This window comes from Artibeus jamaicensis, unplaced genomic scaffold (genome assembly GCF_021234435.1).
Source record: "Artibeus jamaicensis isolate MK-2021 breed Jamaican fruit bat unplaced genomic scaffold, CSHL_Jam_final contig_685, whole genome shotgun sequence".
Classification (NCBI taxonomy): domain Eukaryota; kingdom Metazoa; phylum Chordata; class Mammalia; order Chiroptera; family Phyllostomidae; genus Artibeus; species Artibeus jamaicensis.
In genome coordinates, this window is record NW_026521924.1 from 18,216,811 (window position 1) to 18,239,701 (window position 22,891).

The following is a 22,891-nucleotide window of genomic DNA, read 5'->3' on the forward strand; positions in this document are numbered from 1 at the left end:
TAGTTTGGGGTATACCTTCCCGTTTTTAAAAAGAATTCCTACAGAAATCCTTCAGTGATTCCCCACTGCTGCATATCCCCCAGTTTGACTTATATGCCCTGATGCACATTTCAACCACCATGCCCTTCGTACTGTATCATAATTATCTGTTTACACGTCTGCATCATTAGATCAGAAGCTCCTTGAAGGAGAGGCTATGTGTTACGTGTTTCTGTGCTCCGGCTTTTAGTACAGTGCCTACCACAGAGCAAGGGCTCAGTAAGTTTTTCTGAATTAACAACCAGGCTCAAAGGTCAGCTTTCTCCTCCATCAGATGTCTCATTTCCCTAAGAATTACAAGTGATCTCCCTTCTCAGAGTCTCTTTCTTAAGGCACTGATCACTTTCTTTCTGGTAGACATAGGTGCCCTAGCACAGGGTCTCACTCAAAGGACAGCATGCTTCCTGGGCTGGGGGCTCTATGGGAAATACGTAAATGCCACTGGGTATGAGTGGGCAGTGCCCAGGGCTCACAGAGCTGGGTCCAGAATCTCTGAGCAGCCATCAGCCCGAACCCATGATAGCAACTCTGGGGGGAATCCGCCCCTGCGCTCTATCTCACCAATTTCTTCCCCTCAGGCTCGTCACCAGCAGGAGGCAGCCTCCGCTCAGCTGGAGCAGCTGCATCAGGAGACAAAGCGACTGGAAGACGTGCTGGCCAGGGAAGTCCAGGAGAAGGAGGCCCGAGTACGGGAGAGGGCGGCCCTAGAGGTGCGGCTGCAGGCTGTGGAGCGGGACCGGCGGGACCTCTCTGATCAACTTCTGGGGCTCAGGTAGGGCCCAGGCCCAGTTTAGCCAAGGGCAGAGAGAGCTTTGCAAGGTGAAGGGTAACCAGGCTAGGTTCCCTGCCCAACCCGTATGGGTTCCACACGAGTTAGGAATTTGTCATTGCCCCCCTAACTTCTCCATGTAACCAGTACTTAGAATCCAGCTCCTCTTAGGGAAGGGTAAGGGGCTTGATGGGTAAGAACTCTTCCTGTTTCCTGCACCTGACAGCTCAGCCAAGGAGCTACTGGAGAGCAGTCTGTTCGAGGCCCAGCAACAAAATTCTCTGATAGAGGTCACCAAGGGGCAGCTGGAGGTCCAGATTCAAACTGTCACTCAAGCCAAGGAAGTAATCCAAGGTGAGAGCCCAACTGGGATGGGCATGCCCCATTCCATGGGGATGTTGACAGCCAAAGGCAGTGGGAAGCTATTAGAATTCCTTCTCCAGCCAGGCCCAGGGTCTCTGAGATGGGAGTTGCTCATGAAGTCTGGGGAGAGGAGTAAAAGGAGGAGGGGAGAGGCTCAGAGGCCAGATCCTGTCCCTGGCATCTTAGGGGAAGTGAGGTGCTTGAAGCTGGAACTGGACACTGAACGGAGCCAGGCAGAGCAGGAGCGGGAAACAGCAGCCAGACAGCTGGCCCGGGCTGAGCAAGAGGGGCAGACTGCCCTGCAGCAGCAGAAGTCAGCCCATGAGGAGGAGGTGAAGCGGCTCCAGGAGAAATGGGTAGGTGGTGGGTGTGGCCGGGGGGTGGGAGAGGCAGACCTGGCCTCCCTTCACCGAGTGTGCTTCCCACTGGCTCTTGGTCCAGATGCTACCACTCACAAGAGTGAAATCTGAACAGGACTAGCCTGGTTACCGAGGTGAAGTCTCCAGCTTCTAGAAGTAGAAACTAGAAATAAAAATTTCCAGTTACAGTTTACATGCAGTATTATCTGTGTGAGTTCCAGGTGTATAATAGTTAGACAATCATATATTCTGCAAAGAGTTCCCCCCGTACTTCCAGTACCCACCTGGCACCACACATAGTTATGACCATGTCAGTGACTGTGCTGGACTTTACGTCTCCGTGACCATTTTGTAACTTCACGTTTGTACTTAATTTTTTCCCCATTTTTACCCAGACCCCCAAACTCCCTCCCCTTTGGTAATCATCAGTGTGTTCTCTGTATCTATGATTGTTTCTATTTTCTTTGTTTGTTAATTTTGTTCTTTAGACTCCATGTATAAGTGAAATCATACGGCGTTTGTCTTTCTCTGACTAATTTATTCACTTAGCATAGTACCCTCTAGGTTCACGCATATTCTCACAGATGGTAAGATTTCATTCTTTTTATGGCTGAGTAATATCCCATTGTATATATTTACCACCACTTTTTTTTATTCACTTGTCTATTTGGAGGCACTTGAGCTGCTTCCATATCTTGGCTATTGTAAATACCACTGCAGTGAGCATAGGAGTGCAGATGTTCTTTTGAGTTCGAGTTGTGGGTTTCTTCGGTCCAGTACCTCTTAAATCAACTAATAGGTGAGAAACACTAGGAAGGATTTCCAGCATATATTGAGCTCTGTATTTGTGTTTGCTGTTATTGTTATATGGGTATGTACAGAGAATTGAGAGTGGATCCGGGGATTTTTTAAAAGATTTTACTTGTTTTTAGAGAGAGGGGAAGAAAGGGACAGAAACATCAGTGTGTGGTTGCCTCTCACCCTGTACTAGGGAACTGGCCCACAGCACAGGCATGTGCCCTGACTGGGCATCGAACCAGGGACTCTTTGGTTTACAGGCCGGTGCTCAATCCACTGAGCTACACCAGCCAGGGCCGGTCCTGGGATTTAGAATTGTTCACCTGGCCCCAGGATGGCAAGGGAGCAGAGGAATGCCTTGGACCCATTCTTGCCAATTCAGAACTGTGTTTCTTTTGTCTTCTAATAACATCATTTAGTCCGTTTTCTCTTATTGTAGTTATAGATATATTTGGATTTATTTCCACCACCTCATGCTGTTTGTACTGCCTTTTTATGTCTCTTCATGGGGGGCAGAGGGGGAATCACCTTTCTTAACTTCTTTTAGAAGGTTAGATTGGGTGATTGAGTTGTAGTCTATTCTCACCTCTTTTTTCTCTCCACTGCTGTGGGTGATAGATACTCTATTTATTTATTCTGTTAGTTGTTTCCTTTAATATTTTAAAATATATACTGAAAATCTCAAGGAGGATCAGATGTGTGGCAACAGAAGGAAACTGGGCTTTGAGTGGCGAGCACACAGTAGGGGCACAGATGACAACTTGTGATGCCCTACACCTAAAATTTACGTGAGGTTATTGACCAGTGTTCCCCAATTCTTTTTTTTTTAAGATTTTATTTATTTATCTTTAGAGGGTAAGGGAAAGAGAGAGGGAGAGAAATATCAATGTGTGGTTGCTTCTTATGTGTCCCCCGCCGGGAACTGGCCTGCAACCCAGGCATGTGCCCTGACTGGGAATCGAACCATGATCCTTTGGTTTGAGGGTCCACGCTCCCGCGCTCAATCCACTGAGCTACACCAGCCAGGGCCCCAATATATTCTTTTAAAAAGAAGCTTTAAGTTAATCAGTACATTCACCTTTCTCCTAATGACACAGGAACATTCAGAATATCTTTCCTACATTTACTCCTCTCAACCTAGACACAATTTTTATACTCATGATGATGGTGGTGATGATAGATAGTAAATTCTGGATTCTTTCTGTGTGCTGTGCACCATTTAAAGTGCTTTACATGACTTACGTAAATGTTCCAAACAACCCTAGGAGGGCGCTGTTGTTACCCCATTTTTCTAGACAAGGAAAGTAAGGCACAGAGATAGGATTGAAGTTAAGTGAGGTCACACAGCAGTGTTGTACTGAAGTTCGTCGTGGCCTGGCTGCAGAGCCCGTCACCACTATCCTGGGAACCTAACAGAAGGTGCTGGGTTAGCCTGGGAGGTCAGGGAAGGCTGTGGTCACCAGTGGACTTCTGAGAGGACCAGGATCCCGCATCCGGATGCTGTTGTACCGTTTAACAGGGGACATCCTCGCTGGGCTCCACCTGACTTTTCAGAAGGCTGAGTCCGCCACCCCGCGCAGGGGAGAGTGGGCAACAGGGCGAGTCTGCCACCGCAGCTTCTTGTTAACAGCCGTCAGCAGCAACGTGGTTGCTCTAAAAACAGCGGATACTCAAAGCTTACAATAGGGACAGCTGCACTTAGAAAGCACTTTTACATGTGATGTCGTTTAATTTTTTATAAATCTCATTTGATTCTCATAAAGTTTGGTGAGAAGGGTAAGGCAGGGATTATTAGCCTCCCTTTACAGATGGGGGGACAGGCTTAGAGCGGCACCAAGATCGTACCCCTGGGGAGCAGTGGACTTGTTTTTCTCCTCCAGGTCTCCTTCTGCCTCCTGTCCTCCCCCATTTGGTTGTAACAGTGTTTCCTCTGTCTGACCAGGAGAAAGAGTGCTCCCGGCACCAGCAGGAACTGGATAAGGCTCTGGAATGCCTAGAGAGGGAGAAAATGGAGCTAGAAATGAGGCTGAGGGAGCAGCAGGCAGAAACCGAGGCTCTCCGGACCCAGAGGGAAGAAGAACAGGCCGAGGCCAAGAGCACCCTGTGCCAGGTGGGGGGCTAGACAGCCAACCTCCGGTTCCCCTGCCGTGGACCATTTCCTTTTCCCCTCCAAGAGCAGTGCCACTGGGGCTCCTAGAACAGAATGTAGCTGTGCACTTTGCTGCCGGGGAGCTGGGTGGTCACCAGCGTGAGCTGCAGGGCCTGTGACCTGTCATACTTCCTGAGGGAGGGCTGACGCTCACCACATCCTGTCGGCTTGAAAACCAGCGGCAATCTTTGCACTTCCTGGCTCTCCGTCAGCAGGTCCAGACCTTCCTCTGCCCTCAGCCCCCGCCCTAGTCACCGGAAGAGCCGCAGAGCTGCCGGAATGTGCCGGTGGCCTCAGCCCAACAAGCCCTTGCCCTCCTGCCCCCACACAGATGCAGGTGGAAACAGAGAAGGAGAGGGTGTCCCTCTTGGAGACGCTGCTGCAGACCCAGAAGGAGCTGGCCGATGCCAGCCAGCAACTGGAACGGCTGAGGCAGGACATGAAGGCTCAGAAGCTGAAGGAGCAGGTAAGGAGGGTGGTCCCAAGCAGGGAAGGAGAGGGAACTTCGGTTTCCTCACTCAACATTGGCACTTCCCTGGGCCAGGCACTGCACCCGGTGCCCACACATGGAAAGCATAGTGTGCAGCTCGCGGCGAACGTGACAGACGTGGGCCCTGCCCTCCAGGAGCTTACGTTGTAGTGGCAGAGACAGACGGAGATGGGCAGACGCAAAAGAATGAGATAATCACAGGTTGTAGCAGGTGCTGTCCAGTAAGGGGACATTAGAGAGAGAGACTCAAAGGTGGCTGCTTTGGACAGGCGGTCAGGGAGGCCCCCAGTGGGAAAGGAACATTTGAGCTGAGACGTGAGATTTAAAAAGAGCCAGCCCCATGGAACTATAGGGATGAAGCCTGAAAACATTATGCTAAGTGAAAGGGGCCAGTCACAAGAATCATGCCGTGTGCGACTCCATTTACAGGGAGTGTCCGGACAGTCCACGGAGTCAGGGAGCAGAGGACTGGCGGGGGATGAGAATAGGAGATGGGGCTGGTACAGGGTTTCTTTCTGGGGTGATGGAGACGTCCTAAAATTTATTGTGGTGATAGTCGCACATCTTCGTGAATAGAATACACTGAAGAACATTGAATTTTATGCTTTAAATGGGTGACTTCTTTGGCATGTGACCTATATCTTAAGAAAACTGTCAAAAAGCAAAGAAGCCAGCCATTTGAAGAATGGTGCAGGCAGAAGAAATAGGCATCGTAAGGGCCCTGGGACAGACAGCAAAGGGCCTGGGGAGCCTAAGGACAGAAAGGACGAAGCGTGGCTCCAGCGTGATAAACGCGGGAGTGAGTGGAGGGACAGGCAGAAGCCCTGGGTCAGCCTTGGTAGGAGCCTGGATTTTGTTCTGAGGGCAGTGGGAAACTTGGACGGCGTTTAAAAAGCAGAGAAGGACATGATTCGGTATATGTGTTTAACAACACTTTGTCATTGAATGGAGAATTGTGTGTTTATGCCTGTGTGTGCGTGCGTGTGTGTTGGGGGTGCAGTGTGAAGGAGAAGCGGGGCTGTGCGTGCAACAGGAGGCTGCTGCCAAGCCAGGGACCCTGACCGAGAAACCCTGGGGGAGCGGGCGTGCTTTGGGAGGGAGGAGAGGGATAGGAGGTGAGGAGATGAGGCGGCAGAGCATGACGGAAACAAGGGAGATTGCTGGGTCCTGCCTCAGCTTTTGCTAATCCAACTAAAAAATTAGTATTTATACAACATGGATTTCTACAGCTTGAACTCTCCAGACCCAGACACCCTGTGAAAGCTTCCTCTCCTCACAGCCACCTCCCCGCTTTGCAGGAGACCACCGGGACGCTGCAGACCCAGCTCCGGGAGGCTCAGCGGGAGCTGGAGCGGGCAGCCCAGCGGCACAGAGATGACCTCACTGCCCTCCGACAAGAGGGCAGCTCTCTCCTGCAGGATAAGATAAACCTGCAGAAGCAGGTCCCTCTTCCTCTGTCCCAGCCCCACAGCCTTTTCCCAGCAGAGCCAGGCTGCCCCGCTCCCTCCCGCAGGACAAGGGGACCTGGGGAGCTTGGGAGGGGACGGGTAGGCCCTAGTACCGAGTGGAAGGTTGAAGGGTGCTCAGAGCTGAGCACATGCCCCTTGAGCCTGGGGTAGTAATGTCTGTGGTGACCCCAGAACTTAGATTTTCTCGGGCAGCCCGGGTGTCAGTTCTTCTCATCCTTCCCATAGATCAGCATTTTTACCCAGATTGCTTTTTTATTCCTATTGTTTTTTTGTCCTCAGAACCCTATATCAGTAGGTGTTCTGATTGTTCATTTTAAAAATGCAGTCAGTATACACTTGCCCACCACTTTGCCTTTGGGTGTAGTTATATTCAGCCAAGATTTTTATGTGTGCCTGCCTTTATCCAGCATATGTGATGACCAAGCTGGCTGGTATTTGGGGAGGGGGCTGGTTAAGAAGAGTGTGAATGGGTTGATTGATGGTAAGGTTTTCTATGGTCAACTTTGAAGGACCACAAAGCCCTAGGTGAGAAGCGTCCTCCCACCGGCCCCCTGCCCTTGGTTCTCATGCCCTTAATTTTCCAGGTGGAAGACTTGAAGTCTCAGCTGGTTTCCAAGGATGACTCCTGGAGGCTGGTGGAACAGGAGGTTCAGGAGAAGCTGAGAGAGGCCCAGGAGTGCAGCCAAATTCAGAAGGAGCTGGAGAGAGACAAAGCCAGGTAGACTAGACAAGCCGTGGAGCTGGCTTTTGCCTGTCTGGCTACCGTGGTCACTGTGAGGTTGACAGTTCTTAGCTCAGGTCATATAGTCTTCTTTTTATTAACTGACATTAGTTAATAAAATTATATAGTTTTCAGGGGTACAATTCTATAATAACACATCATCTGTGTATTGTATTGTGTGTTAGCGCATTTCACCTTTCGTGTCTCCAGCTGTGGGCTGTACAGGTAGCCAGGTGGGCAGGACGCTGTCCCTGTCTTCAAATCCCACACTTGACTTACTTAGTAAATAATGAGTCACATGCATCGTGCAGCAGGCACTCTGCCAGGGGTTGGATACGGGGATAAACAAGACAGTACGGTGCCTGTCTCAGCAGAATGGATAATTTTGTGGAGAAGACATCCATCAGGTGATCCCCCAAATAAATTATTTCAGATCATGTTACATGGTGAGGATGAGAGATAGGAGGCTGATGTAGAAATAGGGGCAGGCCAGGGTGGGTGGGGCGTCTAGTTTAGACGTCAGGGAAGACCTTGCTCAGGAGGTTGCTTTAAAACTGACCACTGAAGGATGAGATGGAGCCCCCACCACGCCAGGGGGGACAGAAATCACATGCTGTGACTCTGAAACAGATCAGAGCTTGGGGTGTTGGGTGAGCCTGAAGGTGTGTGGTGTGACTGGAGCCTGGTGACTGAGGAGAAAGTGACCTGAGCTGGACAGGTCCATGGCATTTGGGATTTTCTAGGTCACAGGGAGGGGTTTGTCGTTATCTTAGGTTTGGTAGGAAATGATCACAGGGTTTTGAGTAGGCAGCTCAACACAGTCCAGTCTATGATGTATTATAAGGGGCAGTGAAACATCAGGAATGAGGCAGGATCGCCCAGCAGCGTGCATCCTCAGGCCTGCGGGCGATTGGGGCGGACACATCCTTCTGTTGATGAGACCGGAGGCAGGAGGACAAGCTAGGAGACTGGTATGATTGTCCAGATGAAAGATACTAAAGCTGAACCAGGGTAGGGGAGTGAGATGGGCAGGAGGGAAGGGGTCTACAGGACGTTAAGGAAATTGGAATCAGTTATTTGCAGTGATACATTGGGTTTAGGAGGGGTGAAGGGGGACCTCTGTGATATGGTCAAGGCTTCTTAGGTGGGGGTTCACTGAGCTCGGGAACATAATAGGGGATGATTGGGGGCAGGAAAGGTGCAGAGGGGACTGAAAGAATAGACATGTTAGGCTTGAGGTATGCTGTAAATATTTCTGGAATTTCCCAGAGAAGAATAAACTATGAAGTTATAATGAGGTATCCTATGCAAGAAGTATCTAGGAGCACTCAGTAGGTGCTCAATAAGTGGAAACCTTTATTGTTACACTGTAATCGTTATCACTGCTCTTTCTATTTTGATCATCAATGCTATGTTTAGTACAGTCAGTTGAGAAGGTTAGCTGTTCATTCCCTGAGAGAACGGCCTGGCCTTCCAACCCTTCTCCTTTTAGCCTGACTCTGTCTCTGGTGGAGAAGGAACAGAGACTCCTTGTTTTAGAAGAAGCTGACTCTGTTCGACAACAGGAGCTGAGCTCCCTGCGCCAGGACATGCAGGAGGCCCAGGAAGGGCAGAAAGAGCTCAGTGCCCAGGTACTCCGCTCCCCCCGCCCACTGGTGATGGGTCCTGTTCCTCGGTGGAAGCCTGCTCCTGGAGATGGGGGTGATTGCTCAGAGTTGTTTCATGAAGAGGACTTTCCTCTTTTTCCTCATTACAGGGTTGCTGGGACTTCAGCAGCCCTGGCAGGACTGGGAGGCCAGGACTGGGCAGGGTGGGTTTGGAAACTGGACCCAGAGTTGAGAATGGCTCCTGTGAGGAACCTGATGGCCCAGAACTTAGTGCCCAGAGGGGCAGAGGTCATGCAGGCCTAGTTCAAGCATGGCCACTTCCCAGTGTTCTTAGTCTGCTTGGCAAGACACAGCAGGGGAATAAGTACGACTTCAGATTAGGTAGGTAGAGGCAAGGGACTTCCAGGGACTCAGTCTTCTCACAGGAGGGCCCAGTGCCTGGGTGCAGAGGAAAGATGGCATTGGGAGGGGACAAGTGGCGGAGTAAGAAATAGGCAGTAAACTGCAGCAGATAAGGGTCCAGACCCTGAGTTTGACCTCCAGCCCTACTGCTTCCAAATGTGAGCATCAGTTTCTTCATCTCCGAAACCAGGATGGTAACTTTTAACCATTATAGGTATATGTAAAGTGTCATGCACACAATGAGCATTCAATAAATGGTAGCCATTCTTGTGACTGATCTCAGGCTCAGTGTCAGGGTTTCAGGCAGAGTTCTAATCATAGCAGGGAATTGGCATCATTGCCAGGGAGCCAGGGCCAAAGCCCATTTGCATAGCCTATACCCATGTGTCAGGAGTAAGTGGGCAGCCATGAAGGTCACATCTTGGGTAGCACTTGTTGCAGAGCCATCCCTGTCTGCTGGGGAGCTGAGCCTCCAGCCCTGATCAAGGTTGACTCAGGGTCTGAATAGGGTTGGGTCTGGACCTGAAGGGGGCGTGATCTGAGGAGCGGGTGTCCTCTCTCTGCTCAGAGTAATGACACTTCCTCCCTGCAGGTGGAATTACTGAAGCAGGAGGTGAAGGAAAAAGAGGCTGATTTTCTGGCCCAGGAAGCACAGCTGCTGGAGGAGCTAGAGGCGTCTCGAGTCACAGAGCAGCAGCTGCGAGCTTCCTTGTGGGCCCAGGAAGCCAAGGCAGCCCAGCTGCAGCTGCGACTGCGCAGCACAGAGAGCCAGCTGGAGGCACTGGCTGCAGAGCAGCAGCCTGGGCACCATGCTCAGGCGCAGCTAGCCACCCTCTATTCTGTCCTGCAGCAGGCTCTGGGGTCTGTTTGTGAGAGCAGGCCTGAGCTGAGTGGCGGGGGAGACGCCACTCCCTCCCTCTGGGGCCCTGAGCCAGGTGAGACAGCCACCCCAGAACTCAGTCCTTTGGGCCAAAGCCAGGCCCAGCTCCCAGGGAAGGTAGGGGAATGCAGTTCCTTAGCAAGCATCAAGGCTAAGGCCACAGACTCCAAAATTAATCCAGTCAGCTCTGGAACCCCCCAGCTCTGACATTTGCTAGATTGTGCCCTTGGGCAAGTTGTTCATTCTCTCTGAATTTGATGTTCTCAACTATCAAACGAAGCTGTTAAATGTACCTACCTCTCAGGATTTTTCTAAGGAGTTAATGAGATTATGAGGTAAAATAGCTCACGTAGTTCCTGGCACTTATTAAATGCCTAACAAATGATAGCTAGCCTTACCTAGTGTCCACCGCAGTGCCTGGCACGTAGGCATGCAGAAAGTGCATGACGAATGAGCTATTAGAAGGGCTTCCTAGAGGAGAGGAGGGATCAGTGGGAAGGCCAAGGCCATGTCCGGGGAGGTGTGGCTGATTCTTTCCATAGTGCAGCCCAGTCAGGAGGTGTTTCCTCGTTTGTTCAGACCAGAACGGAGCAAGGGCCCTCTGTAAGAGGGGGCCCCTCCTGACGGCTCTCTCCGCTGAGGCAGTGGCATCTGCCCTCCACAAACTCCACCAAGACCTGTGGAAGACTCAGCAGGCCCGGGTATGTCTCCCTGCTCTCCTCCCTGGACCCCTTCACCTCCCCAGAAAAGACCTGTGCAGCAGTTTGACTGGTTTGCTTCCTGAGATCAGGTTGGGATGAACTCCACCTTGGTAACTTACTCCCTGGCAGCCAGGAAGCAAGCATTTGGTTTCCTGGGCCTTGATTTTGGCAGTAAAGTGGGGCAAATCATGCCTGTCTCATGGGGCTGTGAGCATGAGATCCGTAAGGGAGTTCTGTGAGCCCTGTGAACGCAAAAACCCTTTACAGATGTATGGTATTGTTTTGTATCGTTTTCCTCTCAACCATGAATTATTCTGGGTGCCAAGAGCTCGAAGAAAAAACCAACAAATTGAGATCCCTGAGATTTGAGGTTGCCCTTTGTGGGAACTTTCTAAGCCTAAGGACATTCAGCTGAACTAAATGTCCTGCAAATTCCACTTCACAAGAAACCTGTATCAGCCAATAAAAATGAGTGCCACTGTGTGCCAGCCACTGAGCTGGGGACACAAGATGTAGAAACACCTGCTTTCTGCCCTCAAGAAGGCTCAGTGCCGTGGCTGAGGAACCAAACTGCATTCTAAGATAAAGCAGAACTGATAGAATGAACTGGATCAGTAACAGATATATATGATAATGGGGGAAGGGACAATACATTCTGACTTGAGGCAAGTGAGGAGGAAGAAGTGGCCTCTGAGCTAAGCTCTGAAGTAGAAGTTTAGGGAGAGGAGAGGTGACCCCGAGCTCAGACTTTAGCAGTTCTGTTCCAAATGACGTGGACGGGACAGAGGGGAGTCTAGGCTGCAGTCAGCGGGAGCAGAGCTTATTGTCACTTTAGCAAGCCAAGTGTACACGCGTTCAGAAGTAAATAACCCAGGAATTAGGGAGAAGACCCTGGTGGCAGACCCACCAGGAAGAGGGCTTGGGCCCTGGACTGGGATGGCTTTGTGGGGAAGGAGGAACTTGAGTTTAACCATGCCCTTTCTTCCCAGGATGATCTGAGGGATCAGGCACGGAAGCTGGAACAGCGTCTGGCTGATGGAGAGGTGGAGAAGAGCCAGGTCCACACAGAGCTGCAGGATCTGCAGAGACGACTCTCCCAGAACCAGGAAGGTGAGAAGGTCAAGGCAGCCAAGGGGCTTTGGAGGGAGCAGAGAGGAGAGGCGGGAAGCCCAGAAGGGGCAGGGGCAGACCTGGCAGCCACTGTTTACCCAGAACTGAGAAGGTACCTAGAGGCATCTCCAAAGGGGTGATGACCCTATGAACTATTTTTCAGCTTTATGTGGCCTTTGAGGGCCATCCTGGCCAAAGGGGTTGGGAGAAACAGATTTAATGGAGTAGTTGCTCTCTAGGCTTCTGTTTTCTCTGTCTGCAGATTTAAAAACTGGCAGCCCAGGGCCAGGCCTGTGAAGACATTCTAAAATTCTTTATCTTTTGTCATGTATCTATGTTACTTATTTTTGTTGTCTTCAATGATGTCCTCAAAAATTATTAACCTTTCACAGTGGGGCTATGGCCTGTTTGGGAGATAGCAGGAGTGGGGATCTGGAGAGAACACACCTGTGCCACAGCCAAGGGCTCAAAAGGGTGGTGATCACTTGGGAAGAAAAGCAGAGGGGAGGGTCCTGAGGCTCCAGGCTCTACTGTGGAAGAGAGGAGGATAACCTGGGGAGTGGGTCTGGGCCTTGAAAGTGTCCCAGAGGGTCTCCCTGGGAGCCATCCCCAGAACCCTGGGTTCTGGTGCCTTTTGCAGAAATGGTCGGGATGCTGGACAGCCAGCAAAGCAAGCCTGGTCTCTAGGAAACTTGGCAAAGTCAAAGAGCTGGTGACTGGCAAGGCTGTCCGAGGTCTTAGCTCAACCCTGTCTGGAATCCAGGGCTGAGGATCTTTGTGTGAACGGGATGAGGAATTGCTGGGGTGATGAGTTATGGGGCAGAGCTGGAGCTGGGCAGCAGGTACAGACATGAGTCTGGAAGCAGCTGGGAGCCCAGACAAATAGGAGCAGCTGGCAGATGGGTGATGTCTCTGAAACTGGATATAATTCTCTCCTTGGCCTTCTTCCCTTTGCTTTTGTTCCCCATTTTCCATCTGCCTCCCTCTTCTCTCCCTCCCACAACCATGGGCCTTGCTCCACTACCTCTCCTCTTCCCAAAGAGAAATCCAAGTGGGAGGAAAAACAGAAGTCCCTGGAGTCTGAGCTGATGGGACTGCACGAAACGGTGGCATCCTTACAGAGCCGCCTGCGGCGAGCAGAGCTGCAGGGGATGGAGGCCCAGGTACAGCGGTGCTGGTTTGGGGGAGAGCGTTGCTTCAAGAGTGGTCCCTCAGGGCCCAGGCTCTAGCTCCCAGGCCCATTCTGGTCTGTGGTCCTACCTCGTCCATATGCAGTGCCCAAAATCCTTCAGCAGTATCTATGTCTCTGGCTGTCCCCATATCCCTGAGGACCATTATCAAGGCCCTAGTGAATCCTCCTTCAATTATTTTTCAGAATTAAGGTTGAAATTTTTGCCCCTTGCCCTCAAAGCCCAGAGTCTGGGATGGCTCATTTGCACCAGGCTTTCTCCTCTGGGCATGGTAGAGTCCTGGGACATAGTTAGGGATGTTCTTTTATTAGCTTAAGTGGAATACACAGGTTCTTCTGGTCCAAGTCCCTGGCAATGCTGGTGCTGCAAAGCAAGGAGAGGAAGGGCTTGTGTCACAGTGAGGGTGTCATTGTCCAGTGTGGCTGTGCATCTTGTTTTCCAGAATGAGCGAGAGTTACTTCAGGCAGCCAAGGAGAACCTGACAGCCCAAGTGCAGCATCTGCAGGCATCTGTCGCAGAAGCCAGGGCTCAGGCGAGTGCTGCCGGCGTCCTGGAAGAAGACCTGCGAACTGCTCGCTCAGCCCTGAAACTGAAGAGTGAGGAGGTGGAGAGTGAGCGCGAGAGAGCCCAGGCTCTGCAAGAGCAGGGCGAGCTGAAGGTGGCCCAAGGGAAGGCTCTGCAGGAGAATCTGGCTATCTTGGCCCAAGCCCTCTCTGAAAGAGATGGGGAAGTGGAGGCTTTGCAGGAAAGAATCCAGGAACTGGAGAAGCAGCGGGAAATGCAAAAGGCGGCTTTGGAATTGCTCTCTCTGGACCTAAAGAAGAGGAACCAAGAGGTGGATCTGCAACAGGAACAGATTCAGGAGCTGGAGAGGTGCAGATCTGTTTTGGAGCATCTGCCTATGGCTGTCCAGGAGCGAGAGCAGAAGCTGACTGTGCAGAGGGAACAGATCAGAGAGCTCGAGAAGGATCAAGAGACACAGAGGAATGTCTTGGAGCATCAGCTCCTAGAACTTGAGAAGAAGGACCAACTGATCAAATCCCAGGAAGGACAGATTCAGGATCTGAAGAAGCAGTTGGTCACGCTGGAGTGCCTGGCCCTAGAACTAGAGGAAAACCATCACAAAATGGAGTGCCAGCAAAAGGCAATCGAGGAGCTGGAGGGCCAGAGGGAAATGCAGAGGGTGGCTCTGACCCACCTTACCCTGGACCTAGAAGAAAGGAGCCAGGAACTGCAGGTGCACAGCAGCCAGATCCAGGAGCTGGAGAACCACAGCAGCCTTCTGGCAAGGGAGCTGCAGGAGAAGGACCAGGAGGTGAAGTCCCAGCGAGAACAGATCGAGGAGCTGCGGAGGCAGAAAGAGCGTCTGACCCAGGACCTCCAGAGGAGGGACCAGGAGACAATGCTGCAGAAGGAGAGGATTCAGGTCCTAGAAGATCAGAGGACACTGCAGACCAAGCTCCTGGAGGAGGACCTGGAACAGATCAAGCTGTCCTTGAGAGAGCGGGGCCGGGAGCTGACCTCTCAGAGGCAGCTGATGCAGGAGCAGACAGAGGAGGGGAAGGGCCAACATAAAGCACAGCGAGGGAGCCTGGAGCACCTGAAGCTGATCCTGCGTGATAAGGAGAAGGAGGTGGAATGCCAGCAGGAGCGTATCCAGGAACTTCAGGAGCACAAGGGCCAGCTGGAGCAGCAGCTCCAGGGCCTCCACAGGAAGGTGGGTGAGACCAGCCTACTCCTGACCCAGCGAGAGCAGGAGATCGCGGTCCTGCAGCAGCACTTGCAGGAAGCCAGGAAACAGGGGGAGCTGAGAGAGCAGTCACTCCAGGGTCAGCTAGAGGAGGCCCAGAGAGCCCTGGCCCAGAGGGACCAGGAGCTAGAGGCCTTGCAGCAGCAACAGCGGCAGGCCCAGGGGCAGGAGGAGAGCGTGAAGGAAGAGGCAAGCGCCCTGCAGAGAGCTCTGGAGCAGGCCCACGTGACACTGAAAGAGCAGCAGGGAGAGCTTGAGGACCACAAGGGACATGTGCAAAGGCTCCAGGAAGAGCTGGAAATGGAGGGACGGCAGGTACAGGCCCTGGAAGAGGTGCTGGGAGACCTGAGGGTGGAGTCTCGGGAGCAGGAGCAGGCTCTGTTGGCCCTGCAGCAGCAGCTTGCGGAGCGGGAGCAGGAACACGAGGCAGAGGCCAGGGCCTTGCAGGACAGCTGGCTGCAGGCAAAGGCGATGCTCAAGGAACGGGACCAGGAGCTAGAGGCCCTGCGGGTGGAGAGCCAGTCCTCCCAGCAGCGAGAGGAGACTGCCCAGGGCCAGGCAGAGGCTCTTCAGGAGGCCCTCAGCAAGGCTCAGGCTGCCCTACAGGAGAAAGAGCAGCATCTCCTTCGGCAGGCAGAACTGAGCCACAGCCTGGAGGCCAGTGCGTCTACCCTGCAGGCTGCCCTGGACTCCTGCCAGGCACAAGCCCGGCAGCTGGAGGAGGTCCTGAGGAAGCGGGAAGGTGAGATCCAGGACCGGGACCTCCGGCACCAGGCGGCCGTGCAGGAGCTGCAGCAGGCACTTGCACAGAGGGACGAAGAACTGAGATGTCACAAGAAGCAGAGGCAGCTACTGGAGAAGTCTCTGGCCCAGAGGCTCCGAGAGGATGTAATCCAAGAGACACAGAACCTGGGGTCGGAGAGAGAAGAGGAAGAGATGAGGGGCCTTCGTGAGAGTCTCAGAGAGCTCCAGCTGACTCTAGCTCAAAGGGAAGAGGAGATCCTGGAGCTGAGGGAGCAAAGGAAGAATCTGGAGGACTCAGCCCACAGCCGCAAAGCCTCCCCAGCAGAGGAGCCCTCCACAAAGTTGGACTCTGCAGGACCCAGGCTGCAGCAGGAGCTGGAGCGACTGCAGACAGCCCTGAGGCAGACGGAGGCCAGGGAGATCGAGTGGAGGGAGAAGGCGCAGGACTTGGCGCTGTCCCTGGCCCAGAGCAAGGCCAGTGTCAGCAGTCTGCAGGAGCTGGCCATGTTCCTTCAATCCTCTGTGCTGGAGCGGGACTCAGAACAGCAGAGGCTGCAGGTGAGTCACTCAGTGGGTCGTCAAGATCGGTGGGCAGAGCCCTGTGTGGCTGACCTCAGGGGCTGCCTGCCACCCTGCACTTGTGGCCCCTCAGAGTGTGCGAGAGCTGAGATCATGAGCACCTCCATGAGAGTGGAATCCAGGTCACTGTGCTAGTCTGTGGGGATGCGAAGAGAATATGACACCCACAGTCCCCGCCCTCGTAGAGCTTCCAGTCTAGTGGATAAGCAACTAGAACGCAGCGCCTAATTGTAATCAGTGCCTCATTGGGGGAGTCTAGTGTTCTCTGAGCATACTAGAGGGACACCTGACTTTTCCTAGGGGTGAGTCCTGAGCTGCTTCCTGGTAAAAGTGGTGTTTAAGGTTAGATCTGAAGGGACCAGCAAGGAAATAACCAAGTGCAGGACGGGGAGGCACTTTCTGGGTAAGACAGAGAACACGGAGCATCTGTGTAGGGAATTCAGGCCCCTGGAACGATGAGAAGTTGGCAAGGGAGGACTGCAGCGGCCCAATCATTCAGGGCTTGTAAGTCAACGAGGTAGACGAAGGGTTCAGGGCAGGGGAGGGCGTGATCAGATACACAGTTCGGGACGGTCACTCGGGCTGCTGTGTGGAGCAGCAGTGACCTGGGAACACCAACTCGGAGGCTGTGCTAGACGTCAGGGGAGAGGTGGAGACCAGAGGTAGAAAGTGTAGTTGGAGGCACGTGGGTGGTGGACCCAGGTGATCACAGACCTCAGATAGGTGATTGGCTAAGAGGCTGGGGAGTAGAGAAAGGACAGCAAGAAATCAGACTCCAGGTTTCTGCTGGCTGAGATGCAGAAAGACAGGTTTGGGGAAGAGCAGTGGAATGATGGGTTTGGTTCGGAAATGGAGCAAGGTGCCAGCGGGCCGTGCAAGGGGAGATGTCCAGTGGGCAGATCTGCAAAGTGCTCTGGAGTTAAAGGGTGCGACTGAACCTAGAGAGGCTTTGAAGTCATCAGCAGTTGGGAATAAGTGGGTTCCTCCATGGCATGATGAGTGAGGAAGGAAGTGGACCTGAAGGTGTAACATTTAACCTCAAGGTCAGGGTCAGGGCTTAGTCATCTCTGCACCCCTAGCACTGAGCACAGGGCCCGCACAGCAGACAGTCAGGAAAACAGGGCTGGCCGTTGGGCCAAGGGAGGCATTGTCTGTTTTGCCGAAAGGAACCAAGCCCATTTTTCCTGGGAGATAAACTCTCTACGCCCTTGTGCTGAGTCCAGAGAACCCCTTTATCATCTCAGACACACAGCTCTGCAGGGGCTTGGCTTCTGGGAGCCCCCAGTGCTCTGCTCTGGTTAAAGGGCAACATGCAGGGAAGGGTTACGTTTGTGAACTTTGGAGTCAAGTTCCTGGGTTTGCAATATACAGTTCTTCAGATTGTTAGCTGTGTGACCCTAGATAAGTGCCTTTACTTCTCTGACCATTGGCTTTCTCATGGATAAAATAGGGAATGATGGTACGAGCCCCAGAGTGCCGTTTTGTGTATGAAATGAGATAGTATATATGAAGCACGTAGGAAGGAAGCATTCAATAAGTGAAACAACTTTCCCATTTCCAGGCCGTTCTTGTAGACACAAAAAGTAAGGTATACGGCTGGGCAGGAGGGCGCTTCCGTCCACATTGTTGGGTTATGAGCAGCATTCACTCAGGGCGGCTCCAGTCAGGGTCTCCTGCCACACCCACTCAAGGGCACCTTTCAGAGGCAGCCTTTCCTCGCAGTGGTGCCATTTTTTATTTCCAGCTTTTTATGTGCCAGGCGTTGTTACTCTCACTTTCTTCCACAACAGGCCTAAAGAGCGGGAACTGCCATTATTCTCATTTTATAGTGGAGGAGTGGCAGTTCAGAGAGACAATAACTTGTCCAAGGTCATACAGCTAGTAAATAGACACAGAATTAGATCCGGTCTTTTTACCGTGACGCTCCTCCTCTCTCCCTGGCAACCCCCCCCCCCCCACACGTGCACCCTCGCCTTGTCTCTCTTCGCGCCCGTGACCATTTGTGAAACACGGGGCCTGGAACAGGTCTGGCACTGGCTTCCACATTTATCTAAAGGGCTGTAACTCCAGAGGTTTGATCTCAGCTTCCTGGAGCACGTAGTCGTTTGACAAATGAGGAAACTGGGGTTTGGAGAGAGCTCATCTCCTCCCCAAAGTCGTCCAGTAAGTGATGACGTAGCACCGGGCTCTGTGTGGCTCCAAAGTCCAGGCTCTCTCCCCAGTGCTCCACGTTATCACTTAGCTTATGGCAGGTCTAAAACAAGACAGGTTCAGTCCTAGCCACCATATTTCCTTGGGCAGATCCCTCTCTGCTCCTTTGTTTTATCCATCTGTAAGATGAAGGTTCTGCACTGGAAGAGCTCAGAGGCTTCAGGACACCAAAGACTGTGCCCTGATGAGAATACTGAACTGAGGATGGAGGGTGGAATGAACCTGGATGTGAGGTTGCCATGGTGTGATTTTGTTCCACACCCTGATACCCCAGGATGAGCTGCAGCTCACCAGACAGGCTCTGGAGAAGGAGCGGCTCCACAGCCCCAGCCCGGCCAGCAGAGCAGAACTGGGGCCCAGAGGAGAGGCGGGTGTACTGCTGGGGGAGGTGAGTGGGGCCCCAGTGGGAACCAATGGCCCAAGGGGGAGCTCCTGCCTGAGGGCTTGTCCTCTTCTCTTGGGAACTGTATCTTGAACCCCAGACCTGCTGGTTTGGTCCCCTTACCCCGGTACTTGTTCCCCACCTGGCTGTGGGGCTGCCCAGGTGAGATCCACAGCCCTTTCCCACAGGTCTCAGGAGTGGAGGGTGAGCCTAGTGCTGGGATGGAGGAGAAGCAGCCATGGGGGCAAAGGCTTGAACAGCTACAGCAAGTGGTGGCACAGCTGGAGGTCGACCGGAGCAGGCTGCAGCGCCACAACGTCCAGCTGCGGACCACCTTGGAGCAGGTAACTTCCGTCCTCAGCTCCCTCCTTGGGGGTCCAGTGGGCATGATCCCTACTTCTGGTGTAGCCCCCAGAGCAAGGGCTGGTAAACTGCAGCCCGAGGGCCAAATTCAGCCTGCTGCCTACTTCTGAAAATAAAGTTTTATGGGAACACAGCCATGCCCAATCATTCACGTATTGTCTACAGCTGCTTGTAGGCCACAGTAATGGAGCTGAATAGTTGCAACAGAGATCAAGTGGCCCACAAAGCCCAAATACCACAGAAAGGTTTGCTGACCCTTGCTCCAAAGGCCTGACAGGCCAGCCCTGCCTCTCCAGCCCAGGAGCACTTCCCCGCACTCAGGGTTGTCCCAGTGTGTGTTCCCCACGACCAGGAGTTTAGCCTCCCAGGACTGCTGGCCCCTTACATGCAAACCCACACACGCACCAGCCGTCTCTTGATAAAGGTGGCTCTGCAGCAGCCCCAGCACCAAGCCAAGCCCTGACTTCTCACTTGTATCCTGGCAGGTGGAGCGAGAGCGGAGGAAGCTGAAGAGGGATTTCCTGCGTGCATCGCGGACAGGGGAAAGCGAAGCCACAGCATCGTCACCCACACCTCAGGTTTACTGCTTTGCATTGACTGCAGCGTCGTCAGGAGAGCCCATCCCCAGCCACCAGAAGCGGCCCTCTGCAGCACATATCCGAGGCTGCCCTTTTGAGGGGAGACAGCTACTTCCAGCAATCCAGAGAGCCCCCCCTGACTGGGTTCTGCCCCAGCCAGCCCTGCTCAGTCTGTCCCGGACCCAGAAGGAAGCCCAGCATCAGGGGGTGGGGTGGAGTCAAGGCCAGCAGCCCTGCATTCTGAGGACCTCAGCCTTCACTGAGGTCTAATTTTTCTGCTCCCAGAGCTGAGCTTGATAGCAGCTTTGCAGACTGCAGACCTCATTGCCCCTTGAAATACTGGATTTGCAAGATTAGTGTCCATGCTATTTCCTGGGGCCAGAGTCCTGTTTTGGGGTAAGGAGTTTGGGCAGGACTTCTCAAACCGACATGCTTTCAGCTGAGTTATGCCCATCGGTAGACAGCCCGGCCCCCTGGTGGGCAGAGCCTGTTTCTGGTGGCTGAGCACCTCCCAGCTTTCCACCCCCTTCCTTTAATAAGCTTCCCAACCGCAGGCACCTGGTCTTACTTCCTCTCTGCATCACAGCCCAGGGCTGGCACAGAGCAGGGCGTGGTGCGCTCCTGTACAGGAAAAGGTGCCTCCCAAACCCACTGCTGCCCGCACATTTCAGAAGCTCAGCATCAGGTCCCCTCGGACATCACCCATTGGGCTGGGTTGGGCCTCTCCCTGCCTCAGGGCCAGGGTGCTCCATAGCACTCAGTCTGCAGTTCAGACACTTCTGACCCACGACCCTTGCCCTGGGCCCCAGGATGAGCTGGCTGAGGGTGCCCACGGAACCCCCAGGGTGGGAAAGCCTCTTCCAACAGGAATGGCATTTGTCTTCCACAGAATGGAAGAGGACAGAAGGGCTCCTTAGAGGCCAAGCACACGGCTGAACTGCAGAAAGAGGTACGTTCTAGAAGGATCTGTTTTCTAAGCCCCCTTTCCCTCCCTTGCACTCAGGCAACCGGCTTTACGTCTGCCGTGTGCTTGGCCCGTTATGAACCTTCCGCAGGGAGAGCGGAAACAGGTCCCACCTCAGAGAAGTTCAGTCTGCGTGGGAGACAAAAAGCCCAGTTCTGACTCACCCTCCCATATGGACAGGGCGGGAGTGGGCAAGAAAGCGTGTTCCCAGGCCCAGACCTGCAGGTTCCTACCCAGGGAGAGAGAGGATGGGGAAGAGGACTAAGGAGCAGAAGAATCTAGGAGCAGAGACTAGAGCAAGTGGGAGTCTATGGGCCTCCTCCGCCCTCACCTGCACCCTCGCAGGCGGGACTATGGCCAGCACACCAGGCAGAGCAGCCCGGCCCCAGGCCCCCCCGAAGGTCCTCAGAGCTCAGAGAGACCGTACAGAACGCCTTCTTGCGTCTTAGGCCTCACTAAAGGCTCCCCTGTCTTTCTAGGCCTAGGAATAAAAAGAACTGTAGAATGTTTACTTCTGAGCCTGTTTTAGAAATCCTGGCAGTGCCTGACTATACAGCTAGACCTATTCCTCTGAATTCATGCAAGGCAGTCCCCGAGACAGGGCCTGGATTAGGATGAGACGGGAGAGGCACCTTGGGAGTAGAATTTGGGAGCCCCTAGCTGTCGTCATGGAGTGCTTCCTTAAATTTTGCACCCTAGGAGCCTCTCTTGCCCCACCCTTGTCCTGTGTGTGCCCTGAGCTCCCAGTACTTTGCCTCCTGGCAGTCTCAGTGTCCCCGTCTGAGAGGTGGAGGGAAGGTTAGCCGGGATTCTCAACCCTGGCTGCACATCGGAGCCACCTCGGGGGCTTTGAAAAAAAACACTGGTGCCCAGGCTTCGCCCCAGTCTAACAGAGTCAGGATATTTCTCAAAAGCATCCGAAGAGAACACGATGGAACTTTCCTCAGTGATTAAAATATTCTGTACCTTGACTGGGATAGCAGTTATATCAATACGTGGGTATGTACCATACATTGTCGAATCCATCAAGACATGCACTCAAAATCTGGGCATTTTTACATGTGAGTTATCCCCCAGTAAAGGTGAGGAATAGTTTTGTTGTTCAGGCTCCCTACTTGAGTCTCCTGTGCAGCCAGGGTTAACGACCACTGGATTCTGTGGTTCCCGGGGAGCCCTCCCCAAAACACTGTAAAGCCTGATCCCGAGGTGCATAGATGTGATAAAGCTGGTTGCAGCGCTGGTCTGGCAGTCTCAGAAGCAGAGCAGGAAGAGTTGGGGCAGCTTCAGGACCCTCACCTACTCGCTCTCTCTCTCTTGGTTTTCCTGCCCACCAGGTGGCCCTGCTGAGAGCCCAGCTGGCCCTGGAGCGGAAGCAGAAGCAGGACTATATCGCTCGCTCGGTCCAGACCAGCCGCGAGCTAGTGGGCCTGCACCACAGCCTATCCCACTCCCTTCTCGCCGTGGCCCAGGCCCCTGAGGCCACTGTCTTGGAGGCTGAGACCCGCAAGCTGGACGAGTCTCTGACTCAAAGTCTGACATCCCCAGGGCCAGTCCTGCTGTGCCCCAGCCCCAGCGCTTCACAGGCCACCTCCAGGTAGCAGCCTCAGCCAGGGCAGGATGCAGGCTGGCCTGGGGGCATGCAGACGGACAGATGGCTGTAGAGTGGGCCGTGGCTCCTCCACACAGCTGCAGGTTCGCCAAAGGAAAGGTCCAGCTCCGCCATCCCACCTGGGATGCCTGCAGACTTCAACCAGGTCATTCCCGGGATGAGACGAGGAGACCTGCAAGGCTAGGGGAAGGCCCCAACTAGCATGGGAATGAGGCCCAGAACTTCTTCCCGCTAGCCTGCAGAGTCCCCCAGGGGGTGCCTAGCCCTGGCCGAGGGGCATGTACTGCCCGTCGTCTAGAATTTGTTATCCCAGCCCTTCGCCCTTTTTCACCTTCCCTTCAACAATAAATTTTGGACTTTGCGTCTGTTCTCTGTTGCTGTCTCCACCCGCGTCGCTGGGTGGTAGTGGCACCAAGGGCATCTGTGAAGGAAGACTGCCAAACATTCCTGTCAGGTGGCATGAATTTGTTGCCTGCCTATGTTCTGATAGAGGATTCCAGAAGATGCAAAGGAAAGCCCCCGTCCATGGGGAGCTGGACTCCAATTGCCAAGGATGGATGGACATCATCAACGAGTCACATAGTTCTGTAGGAACTGTGGGACTGTAGGAAGTCACAGTCTTCCTACGGTGCTTCCAAGAAGTGCTGTAGGAATTCCAGGCACC

At 53.3% G+C, this 22,891-nt stretch overlaps 1 protein-coding gene across 7 annotated transcripts in view; it reads left to right on the plus strand.

The window, feature by feature from the left end:
• CEP250 (centrosomal protein 250) overlaps positions 1-22,588 on the plus strand; it is a 41,893-nt gene extending 19,305 nt beyond the window's left edge. For all 7 annotated transcript variants that reach the window (XM_037164457.2, XM_053671204.1, XM_037164458.2 and 4 more), the window contains 18 exons: positions 618-811; positions 1,035-1,162; positions 1,358-1,527; positions 4,271-4,438; positions 4,809-4,943; positions 6,266-6,409; positions 7,021-7,154; positions 8,650-8,788; positions 9,759-10,101; positions 10,626-10,747; positions 11,737-11,857; positions 12,899-13,020; positions 13,490-16,099; positions 18,606-18,719; positions 18,902-19,057; positions 19,562-19,654; positions 20,544-20,603; positions 21,953-22,588. In XM_037164457.2, the coding sequence (XP_037020352.2) occupies positions 618-811; positions 1,035-1,162; positions 1,358-1,527; positions 4,271-4,438; positions 4,809-4,943; positions 6,266-6,409; positions 7,021-7,154; positions 8,650-8,788; positions 9,759-10,101; positions 10,626-10,747; positions 11,737-11,857; positions 12,899-13,020; positions 13,490-16,099; positions 18,606-18,719; positions 18,902-19,057; positions 19,562-19,654; positions 20,544-20,603; positions 21,953-22,216 (5,217 nt within the window). In that variant the 3' untranslated portion in view covers positions 22,217-22,588. The remainder of the gene's footprint in view (positions 1-617; positions 812-1,034; positions 1,163-1,357; positions 1,528-4,270; positions 4,439-4,808; positions 4,944-6,265; positions 6,410-7,020; positions 7,155-8,649; positions 8,789-9,758; positions 10,102-10,625; positions 10,748-11,736; positions 11,858-12,898; positions 13,021-13,489; positions 16,100-18,605; positions 18,720-18,901; positions 19,058-19,561; positions 19,655-20,543; positions 20,604-21,952) is intronic.
• Positions 22,589-22,891: the final 303 nt, after the last annotated feature.